This window comes from Diadema antillarum, unplaced genomic scaffold (genome assembly GCF_040938485.1).
Source record: "Diadema antillarum isolate AM-2024a unplaced genomic scaffold, OU_Dant_1.0 scf00000046, whole genome shotgun sequence".
Classification (NCBI taxonomy): domain Eukaryota; kingdom Metazoa; phylum Echinodermata; class Echinoidea; order Diadematoida; family Diadematidae; genus Diadema; species Diadema antillarum.
The window spans coordinates 457,634-470,627 of NW_027270935.1; the positions used below are offsets into that span (position 1 = coordinate 457,634).

The 12,994-nt window shown below is 38.8% G+C and overlaps 1 protein-coding gene across 1 annotated transcript in view; it reads right to left on the bottom strand.

Annotated features, from left to right (window-relative positions):
- LOC139715305 (serine/threonine-protein phosphatase 2A 56 kDa regulatory subunit epsilon isoform-like) overlaps window positions 1-12,994 on the bottom strand; it is an 82,906-nt gene that overhangs the window by 49,296 nt on the left and 20,616 nt on the right. Inside the window, exons 2-4 of the mRNA XM_071626885.1 lie at window positions 10,366-10,562; window positions 3,067-3,168; window positions 660-752 (exon numbers count right to left, since the gene is read on the bottom strand). Coding sequence (XP_071482986.1) covers window positions 660-752; window positions 3,067-3,168; window positions 10,366-10,562 — 392 coding nt within the window. The remainder of the gene's footprint in view (window positions 1-659; window positions 753-3,066; window positions 3,169-10,365; window positions 10,563-12,994) is intronic.

Genomic DNA, 12,994 nt, shown 5'->3' on the forward strand with positions numbered 1-12,994 from the left:
CCTTTTATTAGTATCATTTTTGGGGGGATATCTCAGCCATTTGAAAACCAATTTTCATCAAATAAATGTTGAATCCTTCTAAAATTACCTGCTCTTTCATATTTCATAAGAGGTTTCTCCTTCTCTCACTTAGGAATGCTTTAAACCTGAATCCCCACCTCAACCAGTACTGTATAGTCCCTTTAATACACACTGTACACAGCTAACTGGCCTGTGGCAGACACAACACTTATACACTACAACCATCAACTCAGAACATAGGAAGTACTTTAATACACAGAAAGTTTTTATCCTTTGCTCAATAATTTATCACACATTACAAGTAATGGCAGGAACTTGAAAGTAGTTTGAGGAGCAAAAGCTACCACTACTGATTAACATTAATCAATAATTAGAGTAGACATATGACTTTCAGTTCACAATAAGAAAGCAGAATAATTAATAGAGGTTGACAACGCAATTTATATGAATAGACACCGCAACTCCACTAGCCGATATTCTTACTTTCTGTTGTATTGTAAGATATAAAAAAAAACCACTAGCAAAAATATGTCATAGAATCTTAAAGCATAGGCTACAACTTTAGAAAGAAAGACATATGTACATGTACCATCAAAAAGGACATTCAACATGAGATTAATTTCATCAGCCTACTTTACCTGCATCACAAATTTCTGATCGATGTATTTCTTGGCTATGCTGGGTTGGAATTCTGGTGACTCTAAAAACCGCAGGAAGAATTCGTATACAATCTGAAATTGAAACAAGAGACAAACATGATGATCAATAAACAGTTAGCAAGTGCCTTGTTGCCATGATGGCACTCTGCTACACTAGAGTGTATGAAAGCAATTGAGGGACACCTCTGGTAGTGACGTATAGTCGGCTGCAGTCCTATGGGATAGCAGCTGATGGGATATCCAGAATACTGAACCGGAGGGGCCCCACAGTGTATCAGACAGGAGAACAACATTCTCTATCACATAAGCACGCACTGCATTTGAAATAAGCAGGAGCCCATGAGCCAGTAACTAGTCAGAACTGGCTAAATATTGTTCAAGGTTTGCTAGAACTTTGGTGGATTTAAGTCTATATGATGCTCACTGTTCTGTCTGGCTGACTATGAAAAAAGAAAGAAAGAAGAAACTCCAGGTATCCAAACGTAATTGAATGAATGTGTATTTCAAGTAAAAGTCAAACCATCATTATCAAGGAACTCATACACATTGGGTACCCATTTATGCTTTTTAGATGCTTGTTCAGCTCAATTTTTTCTGTATCATAACTTCCTTTTCATCTGTAATGAAAAGTAAACTTGTTTCTGTCAGTCTGATGCACACATTTTGCACTTCTGTCATCTTACTAGCAAGGAGCTCAGAATATTAGGCCTTCATGTTCATGCTCTTACATCTATGGAATGGTAATATGTGCATGCACGAGTACACACAAAGGTTTTGAGCTGTTGTATGAAATACAGAGCTTATCCCTTTGTGAATATCATTTCTGGGAGTTATAATGCTCTGCTTTGCTAGTAGCTGATTGCATAATACCTGTTTGTGGATAATAATTTGGATAATAATAATTATATTATTATTATTATTATTATCATCATCATCATTATCATATTATTATCATTATTATCATTATTCTTACTACTACTACTACTATTATTGTTATTATTATTATTATCATAGAATAAACAAATCAATAAAACATTAGCTAGAAATGCTTTGATCTTGACAGTGTATCACTAAACAATGACAAAATCTAGTGCGAGCTCCACCCCTCTTTCATTGAAGGCATTTATCCATGCTGATTTTCATCAAGGTACGCCATGCTGACTGCTGAATACTTTTAGTAGAAAAGCTTACCGCTGAATCTCCCTTTCACTCTCTTCTTCCCTCTCCTCCATCTCTCTCCCTATCTCACCATCCCTTTCTCTCTCTCTCTCTCTCCCTCTCTCTCTCCAATTTCATATGTCATATTTTCTTTCTTTCAGTCTCTATCTCTCTCTTTCTATCTGTGCAATGTACATGACATACAATGCGCCCACAGATAAAGAGTAGGAATGGATTCAAGGTGACTGGCAATAATTCAGTCAGGAGTTAACAAAGTCTTCAAGTACATAATAACAACAAGGGTGTGGCATACATGCATAATGATGCACACACACACACACACACACACACACACACACACATACTCATGTGTATATAATACATACTGACATATTCCATGCATGTAAATTTATATCCCATTGCAAACTAATGTAGCCTCTTCGTTTGGAACATTGATGGCAATCTCCACAAAATGTTTTGACATTGTTTACTATTCAGGTACGCTATTTTCTTTTGTACTTTTTCTGCAATCACATACAAACATACAGTACATACAAACAAACACATACAAAGAGCCAATGGCAATAAATCATGTATCACATTAAGGGGGGGGGGGGGGGGGGCTAAATGTACCTTCCTTTCAGTTACTAAATTTGAAATGATCGGGGTTATATAACATTTTCACAAATATATTCATATTTATCAAAGATTAATCAGTACTAGAGAATGCTGATCAACACTGAATATGGATTTTTATGGAAATATTGATCATAATTAGCCAAAACATATGGCAAATACTACTAATCAATTCAAGTGTTTTGTTTAGCATATACAGCGCACAAATTAAATCAAGCATGACACATTTCGGAAGTGTTTCATACACTTTCCATAGCCGTATGCTATTCATTAATGATCACAGGATCAGTGTAATTTTCAGTAATGTTCTTGAAAAAAAAAAATATTGTGGCTTTATAATCACATATTACTTGTGGGTCCTAAATAGTGAGGATCTTAGCGATATGGCTTCCAATTCCTGAAATTGAACTCGCAATTAGCACAAACAGCAAGAAAAATAGATTCTTCTGTAAATGTTAGTAAATTTTGGGTAACAATGTATGTTTGTCCTTGTGACTTGAAATCCTACATAAATTTTTGTGTTACCTATTAGAGTATAATCAAGCTCATGCATTACATGCTACCCAATTACAACATGAGATCCTGTTTGTACCTGTAAGTGAGGCCATGATGCTTCTAGCGTTGGATCGTCTTCTTCTGGGTCGAAGTCGGAGTTTTCACTGGGCGGCAATGTTCTGAAGATATTACACGAGATCTGGAGATTGAAATCATGTGAGAAACAATTATACTATGAAGTCATATATGTGCTCCTCGTAACAGCCTGCAGCATAAAGGACACAATATTTCTACGTGACACAGAGTTGAATACGGCAAAGACTGTAACAGCATAGGATACATAATAGCAAGCTTTAAATCAGCGACGCGAACGCTAAGACGACGCTGATTAGGCCAAAAATGGTGTTCTGCACATATGTGCCAGACAGCTGTCTCCAATGTACAGCCCAGAAGGCTGCATCGTCATGGCGTTCACGTCGTAGATGTAAAGCTCGCTAATGTTGTGCTGTGAATAACAGTGGATTAGATATGCTGAGTCTACAGGCCCATGGACATCTGCAAACTGTCAGGAACTTCTTGTTCTTGTTTTGTTTTTGTTTTTTCCACAATTTGCCAAAGCATTTTGGACCACTGAACTACAAATGGCAGGTAATCATCACAACCTTTACAGCTTCCACACATGGAGACTGTTGTATAAAATTTCTGACTACAGTAGTAATGTATGGCAGGGTCAATGATGAGCAAGAATCTCACTGTATTGTAAACATGTGCAATGGCATGTTTCACATACTTTCTACCTACTATACATGAACTAAATTACACTGGGCAATTAATAAACTGCTTGTTAGATACTGATACTAAATCATCAGGAAGACAATTCATTTATACATGAAGAAGTTTTGCTAATTTTCACAAAATTATTATTATTTTGAAGTTAGGCCCCATTTACAGTGCGGGGCTGGGCCGAGCCGCGGCCGAGCCCCGCAATTTTGTCTGTTTACACTGCCGGGCTCGGCCGCGCTTTTAATTCAAACCTTTCAATATTTTGTCATAGTGGCGCTCTGCTTGTAAACAAGCGCAATTTGATATAGTCTATTTTTCGGACCCGTTGCCAACTGAATTCCGTGGCGACGAAGTCGCTGTTCGGGCAAAGGCCTTTGCCGAAGGAAAAATCCTTTGCAGGACAAAACCACCTTCAACTATACTAGTTTTCGACGTTGAGGAGGTTAATAGCCTGAATAGCGAAATAGTACGGGCAGAGGGTTTGGAAGCCAGACTAAAATTGGCCGCGCATTTGGCCCAGTTTGCGTTTACGCTGAGAAAAGGCCGGGCTCGGCCGCGGCTCCGAGACCACCTCCACAGCGTGGCCGAATGCGCGGCCAATTTTGGCCCCACATATTCAACCAGGAATGACATCATGTTTTATACTTTTATGGCAAAAAAAAAAAAAGAAGAAGAAGAAGAGAGAAGATTTTTTATCAGTTTTGTTTGGGGATTTGTTTATGTTTTCTTTTTTTTTTTTTACAGGATCAAAGGAAACCTGCAACTTGATGACGTCATCAGGTCATATATTTGAATATTCACATGAACTTTGCTAGAACTATTTTGCAAAAATTAGTAAAATTTAATGATGTCATAACTTCCCTAATCTCTATCTAATTTTCATCAAATTTTCACTGCTGTGTTAGTCAAATTTCACTTTCTTTTTTGACTAACTTTTAACTTGTCTAAAAAAATCTCCTATGGGTTACAGGACAGTCCTAACCTGTAAGAGATGATATTTAATTTTTGTAAAATTTGAATGGAATTTATTGAAAGAGGATCTGACGTGACGATCATCAAGATTATTAATGGATAAGTAATGAGCTATTTTAACCCGTTCCGTACTGAATTCTGAAATTCCCATAGACTTAATACATAGACCACCAGGTTCCCGTACGGAACGAATGAAAGTTTGTCAACTCCAAAGAACTCAAGTAAGTAACCTCAAGCCATGTGATATTTCCTCAAAGGCCACTGTCATGCAACAGGAATCAGGGCTGCAATTTGGTGTCACAGTGCACGTAGAACTATTGCACAGGCAAGCCGCGCATGCGCGATTCGCTACTGCCCTCGCTCGCGTTAGCATGACGTCATTTTTCATTCATGAATCGGGTGCTACACCGAAGCTGCATCATCATTGGCTCTTTACCCACGTCATTTACATATTTTCCCACAACGTTATAACATATGTGTGCAATGATTTCCAGCGCGATTGGCCGAACAGTTTGATACCAAACTCGGCATTTTTACAAAAGTCTTCGATTTTTGGCAAAATATTTTCCTCCTTTGGTGTAATTATGTATTCAGCGAAGCTATCGTTGCGTTTGAAATTTGATAAGTCATATTTTTACATGATTTTTAGGTATGAATTTGTGAAGTAGTTCGATGTGTTTGTTGGTGTGTGTGTATCAATACATGCGATTTGTATGGTAGCGACATGTACGGGTATGGAGCGAGGCACATAAGAAGCTCAACACCATGATGCAAATTAGTCGCCATATTGTGTAGTTTGTGTAGCGTTGTGTACCGATGTCGAGCTGGCCGCCATAGCCGCTACATAACACGATGGCAAGCACGCATTGTGCTTTGTACACCACACCGATCCACACGGAGTAGTGGATCTCGCACACACCACGCAGTGCCGTGAAGCGGACGGCCTGGCAATCGGGCGATCAGCCAATCAGCGGGCCGGCTACCTTTCTATTACCGTCTACGGGGAATTGTTTTGCATGCAGTGTTAGATTAAACACATGCTTCATTTTGGGATTGATTTTCATGAAGGATACTATAAATAGCAGTAACTAATCCCATTCAGTATGGGTGAACACTTGTACTATAAAACATTGTAGAATAGTAAAATCTTAATACTTGACATGGTGGATATGACACTTTTGAACTTGAAATGGGAGTTACTTCCTTGGTACACAAATGAGTTTATGTCCTTATGAAACACTTCAAACAGACCACATAATGACTGAAAGCATTATCACTGGCCATTAAATTATACTTGATGTGTTTGGGGGTTTTTTGTTCTGGTTTTTTGTTTTTGTTTTTGTTTTTTGTTTTTTGTTTTTTGGGGGGGGGGGGGGGGCTCTGTTTTGAAAATTAAACCGCAGAGAAATTCTGGCTAACACTATTATACAGGGCCTTTAAAGGTACACTAAATGTAGGCTACATTCATCAAAATCTGATAACAGGGATGAAATTCTACCTTGTATGCTATTTGGTATTACGGGTATTACATTACAAGGGGTGATGGATGCTTAGAAATAAGAGTGGAAAAAGGAAGTCGGGAACAAGAAGTACATTAGCTTCTACATGCAAACACAATTCTCCCCTATGAACTGTGCACCACAACCAGACAATAATGGCAGACATGAAGGGTGCCCCAATGGGGCTCCTAGACATGTAAGGTGATGCTAAATCATACACTCCCCCCCCCCCTTCCCTTGTGATCTGAGTAGGCACTGTCAGCATGTGCCACCTGAATTAATGTGTCTCTGACCACCTTACCCCATAGATTCGCATGCTCATGGGGTATAATAATACAGAAATGTGAATGCGACATGCTCACGAGAGAGGGTTCTCTTTGATTTGTCTATGCTGGTGCTGTTGTACTGCCCCATGTTTCTCACATAAATGATGTACATAGAATGTACATAAGCCGCGTTTATATGATTTTGCGTGCCGAGAATCACTGTTTTGAAACACTGATTCAGAACACTGATTTGAAACATGGTTTTGTCAAGACAGCGTTTATAAGATTTTTTCCCCGAGCATGTTGAGGCTCTCGCTCAGACTGTGCCATTGCGCAGCTCATTCTGCGCAGTTTGTTCCTCAGCAAAAGGTCAAAGAGGGCGCACGCAAGGCATTGTGACGTCATTTAAACAGTGTTTGAGATCGCTGTTGCGTTTATAAGTATACAGGCCTATATATATCTACTGTTTGTAGAGAAACACTGTTTTGAAACGCACTATTTTGTGCATCAAAACAGTGTTTCAAAACAGTGTTTCAAATTACGGCTAGCATCATAAGATTTTTTTTCTTGCTAGAAACACTGTTTTGCCAGAAAAAGTATTTCAAAACACGGTTTCTGGCCAGAAAAAAAAAAAAAATCTTATAAACGCACCCTAAGATGTATAGTATAGATCACCAACAAGACAAAGATCTATTTTTGAGATGTCTTCCAGGTACAAATGCTAAATGGTATGCTGACATTCGAAATTCAAACGTAATCTAACCAAAGATGCTGAATTCCCGATATATCAGTAACATTTGTGTCAAAAACTTTATACAAACCCACAGCTCTCTAGAAAACATTTTCCTGAAGAAAATTAAAGTATGTAGGGCCTACAAAGCCAATACCGATGAACATGTGCTATGCCTGTTTCTGTTCTTCATAATTGCCCATAATAATAGTATTGACAAAGCCGTAGTATAATTCTAGTTTCCAAAAATTCTAGGGTAGGACTGAAGAGGCAATAACAAAGAAACTACATGTACATGTACGTGTACGTCTGTGCATTGCAAATCTCTGTCGAGGCCAAACACTCTTTGCAGTAGTGTAGATAGTTTTAGCAGTGGTAAAGGAAGTCTTGCAAAAGTGCTCATTCATTTCTTTTGTATTACTTCATTATTATCATTACTACTTTTTTTTTTTGGATCAATAGTATTTACCTCACATACAATGCATGCGTAAGAAAAGGCATTCATAAAATATTTTCCTTATCAAGTAATCATCATTATCTATATATACCTCTTCTGGACCCTATACTTCTGATACCTTATCGGCATGACACTTCATACAATGATACGTGAAATCTATCTAATCTATGGCATTTATCTTCTCCATTTCTCCATGCGGAAGTTACATTACATATAAAGTATTATCGGTCATGTTCAAGACTTGTCAAATCGGCTCAACACTCCGCACGTCAAATCGGTGTCCTGCTGATTTTGGAATGCAAGCTATGATGAGACACTTAGGAGTGTGCAGCTTTCTCGCAATGGAAATCAGCTCTGCGGGCAATGCCAGTCAGGACCCCTGACTACCACATTAGTGTCAGAAATACCTTTACTTCCACTGCAGAGATGTTCACCTGCAAGTTAAGAGCACTGGCAGCAAAGCAAGCCACTATCACACTGTTCGTCAGCTATGTAGATGGGTTTCTACACCCAGCAGAACAATGCTCATGTCCATTTCGAGTTACCAGGTACATCTTCATCTGCACAGCGTATGTAATAGATGTAACACTGCAGCACAACATGTGTAGCCTAGGCCTATACAGTTCCAACTTGCTTGGATGGGCAGTTGGTGAGGGCCCCATTAAAAGGAAATTATCCATTCTACCATCACTTGCCCAAAATTGAGTTTTGGTTGTCCAAGCCAAACAGGCATGTGAACTTGTGGCAACCCACATTTTATAAAGAGTACCGGGTACTCATAAAAAAAATGTTCTCTGCATCCTGAACTAATTACATATCACAGGTGAAAATCAAATGCCATACCAACAATATACACTAAAACATTGGGCATTCTTATCCTCAGGGAGCTACTGTACAGCTAACACTGAAATCTACCCCATCCCCAAAGAAAAACTACATAGAGTGTGTAGGTGAAGTGTCACTGCATTATGCATGCAATTCCTATCGCAAAACTTCTCTTTTATCAAAAATCCAGTTTTTATGCTTTTAGATAGGTGCACTTAAATACTCAGTATCTTTTCTCACAGAAATGGGGGACATTTCACTTGTCTTGGCTGAAACTATTTATATTTTGCCACTCGACAGCATTCCACAAGGATAGTGATTAAAGCTTGAATGCCATTTTCTTGCCTGTGCAAAAAGAAACAGCATTCTAAAATAAACACTAAAATGAAGTCAATGGGGAGCTCAAGTATGTTTCATTGGAACTATGCAGTGTTGTTTTAAAGCTTTTGAAGATGGAAGACTTGCATCTAGAGAGGAGAACTCATACACTGTTACAAGAAATGATAATTTAACAGCACAGTTTTGACTTCTAACAAGAAAAGTAATCATCTCTGTGTATTGCAATAAATGCCATGTGTCAGTGGCAAACTGTCGTAACTGAGTCATTATTTTCCTCTTCTTTTATGTCAGGAAACATACATGGCAAACAACACTTGGACTGCAATAACATTATTGGGGGTTTCTTCTCTGCCCAGTGCAATTTTACATCTGAGGACTTCAAAATTAGCATGCTAACAGAGGCAGCTTCTCAATCTATGCCTTGAAGAGAAGGGAAGAACCCTTCACATTGTTCTACGGCTGAATCAACCCAACTATATGACGCACGTACAATTCTGTCTAAAGCCTCTTACTGCAGATCAATTCGAGTACAAAAACACTTGATCAGTGCGGTTAAAGGAGAATCCATCCCAATGGGAAAAGGTGTTTCGAAAATGAATTCATTGCAAAAGCAGTAAATGTATAAATAACTTGGGCCTAATAACAGGCTATGTAGACAGTAACAACTGTTTGATTGTATTTGTTATGAGGTTATACTCTACTATGTAACTATGAAATCCAATGACCACTGATTTTAGTTGAATTCACCATATAACACCTCCTAAGTGCAGTGCATTTTATTCATCTGCTATGTCCATCAAACAGCCCAAATTGTTTACTTGTCATTATTTGCAGGAAGGTATATTGCAAATACCCTTTCTGTCTTCTGTAAAGGGTAAAGACATGCTTGTAAAGTCTTCAATGATGATGTCTTGAACAGTCTAGAGAGAGCGGTTCTTCCAACAGAAGGTGTAAATGTCCCATTTTATATACAGTACAAGCATGGAGTCCTACTCAGGACACACTAGAATCATATGATTACACAGATATACTCCATCTTGAAATACACACTATAAAGACTGCCAGGTGGCTTAATGACTCATGTGGTCATACTGTTCTTACTAGCAATGTGTTCAGCTCTAGATTATATGACCTGTTTCCTTGTGTCTCACAATTTTTGTTGAAGAAATTTCTTGAGAGCAATGTTTCCTTTCCATCCTGTCTTTACACTGTATATTGAACCACGTTTACATGTAGTTCCTCTAGAATTATGCAGTACTATCTTAGAAACATACATTGTACAGTGACTCTATTAAAGTAAATTTGCTCCATCAACAAAGAATGGGGCAAGTAGATCAGGTGTGAAGACAATGTAAACACAATCATAAAAAGAAAAATAATGATATGAAATCAGAATACATTCAACATTGTTTGGACAATGCCAAAAGAAGGGAGGAGAGAGGTGTAGAAGCATTTGAACCCTTAATTGACATATGTATGGCACATAGGCCTACATGTACATGATACAACATAAGATGATGCTTACCATTTGAATAAACTCTGGGTAGAGGGGTTCTTGGAGCACACCCCTTCCCGTGGTGATGTAGTCAACTAGCTCATTGAGGCTTGCTCGCTTGATCTCCTTGCCCTTGAGCTCTGACACAGCATCCATAAAGTCGAACACCATGCAGCACTGTTCCAGCTTCTTGATGACCAGCTCTGGCTGCTCTGCAGGGGGAGTATCTGATGTAACAAAGAGGGATATGATATGGTGAGTGAGGATATGGCTCATCAAAGTTGCCCCCTCCTGCAAACATCAGGCCTTCACTTATCAATAAATCCCCAAAGCAATTCCTATGTAAGCCTGCAAGCCTACAGCTTCAGCCCGTCCCCATTTTCACCATTCAGAGAGACACTACTTCAACGTGTACAGCTCAAACAAACTCAAACCTCCCTTGAGAAACCTGCAGATGACAAGCACAGAACAGTGTGATGATAAATCTGCACAACCTATGGTATACAGAGTGGAACCTACAACACACTTGGGCCATTGTGAGTGTCCTGCTAATAAGTATGGCAAGAGTGCCTGGAAAAATCTGGATAGCTGGATGCAGCGAGTCAATTTCATGAGGGACTTGGCAGGTGGTAGTGTGATTATTTGGGAGAATATTGGCTGCTATCATGGCTTGTCCTGTTCACACGGTGCGCCAATTTCTTGCCACTCGTGGGACTTCACAAGCCACCCAAGCCAGGTTGCAATCACACAGGCGGAGGGGCCTAATATTGTGGGCTCATTTCAACTCACATACCCTTCCCCCTTTCAGGTACAATGTAGGCCTACTACACGTAGGTTTCAGACACATGTGGGTGAACATTCCAGTCACCCACTATAGGCCCACTGGAATAAACTCAATGGTATAGTATGTAGAGGAACCATGCTGACAATGGTTAAAATTCTGTTTGTTGTCCTTTGAAAACAAGGTGTACTGCATCCACTAATTGTACATTTTGGACCTGATACTAACTGGCCTCTGAGAAGTGCTGACAAAAGCGAAGTCATGCAATAATGGGTTTAACACCTAACATAATGATGTAAGCATGCCTTCATGGTGTAGGTAGGATACAATGCCCATCTATATTACACACCTGTAGTACTGTAAAACGAGGAATTTTCGCGTGCACTTTAATTTCGCGAATTTCGCGAGCGCCAAAATTCGCGAAATTAAAATGCACGCGAAAGCTTTTGTCTACACTACATGCATTGAATGCCAGAAGCAATTCGCGAAAATTTCATGCCACGAAAAAGGCTGTCGGCTCCAATTCGCGAAAATTTCATGCCGCGAATATATCATGTTTAACAGTATCTGATCACTGTAAGTAGGTCACAAATAATGTACTGCTACTGCAAGATCAGAGCTTGCATGGTCTTCGCGGTCAACAGCAAAATATTAGTGAGTTTGACTTCATAATGTATTACGCTGTATCTTGATTCTTGGTATCTTGTCAAAGAGCGTACTACAACCTTCTTCTTTTTTGTCTTGATTTGTTTCAAGGGTTTTTGGGCTGAAGTTATGACTGACTTTTTAAGCTTAAAACATCAGCATGAATGAAACCTTGCAAGTATTCTCGATACGTTTGTATATTATTAAATCATGATTGCATGCATTCCTGTGAAATAATGATTGTGAATGGTTCCATCAGTGTATGCTATGATACAATGCTGTAGAATTAAGCTCTTTTTCACTTAAAATAAATTCTATAATGCATTATTAATGGAAAGCTCTGACACATTAAACAATATATAGAACATGCCCTCTGCTGCCACTGTACATGTTGATGCAATATCACGTTTAGGGTTTGTTTGTTTTTTCTTCGTTTTTCAAAATAACTGATGCCTTTAAAGGTTGACTTTACCAACTGTGTAGTATTATTAACAAGCATTCCGAACTCCATTAGCAATTGCAGATTCATAATCTGCAATAGAATTCATGATTTACTGTAAAAGTGGATATTTTCGCGAGACTAATTTTTCACGCTTGGCCGGGTAAGAAGAGTTTTGCATGTTTTTAATTCCGCGGAATCAAGACATCAACTACTGGACCATATTGCACGCAAAAATATTCGCGTGCTTTTATTTTCGCTCTAGCTTCTGGTTGCGCGAAATGCGCGAAAATGTCCACTTTTATAGTATGAGGCTATGCAACACATTGAATGGGTTTCAAAAATAGTTCGAGCAAACAAAAACCAAACCAAAAAAAAAAGCAATGCGCACCTGGCTTTATACTTGTTAAAGCAAAGAATGAGATAAACTACTACAGACAGGAGTCAAACTATCAGGAAGAGAAAAATCCATTTTGAAATATATCTTCTGAATGAGGAATATACCAGGAGTCATGCAATACGTACATTGTATAGATCTAATGCCTTTACAGTGTATGAGATGCTAGAAGATACTTTTATGTGTGTTAACCACATTCAAGTTCCTGTAGGCAAGCTGTTTGGTGGTAGCGATACCAACTCTACAGGGCATTGATAATTCATCCTTGTCTATGAGCTGGTGCAGCTGATCACAATGCAGACTGTACCTGGTCGTATGTACATTTGTACGTACTTCCAAGCATTATGGTAGGCCTATATGCCTAGGCAAGGGCAACACTATACAGACTGTATGTAAT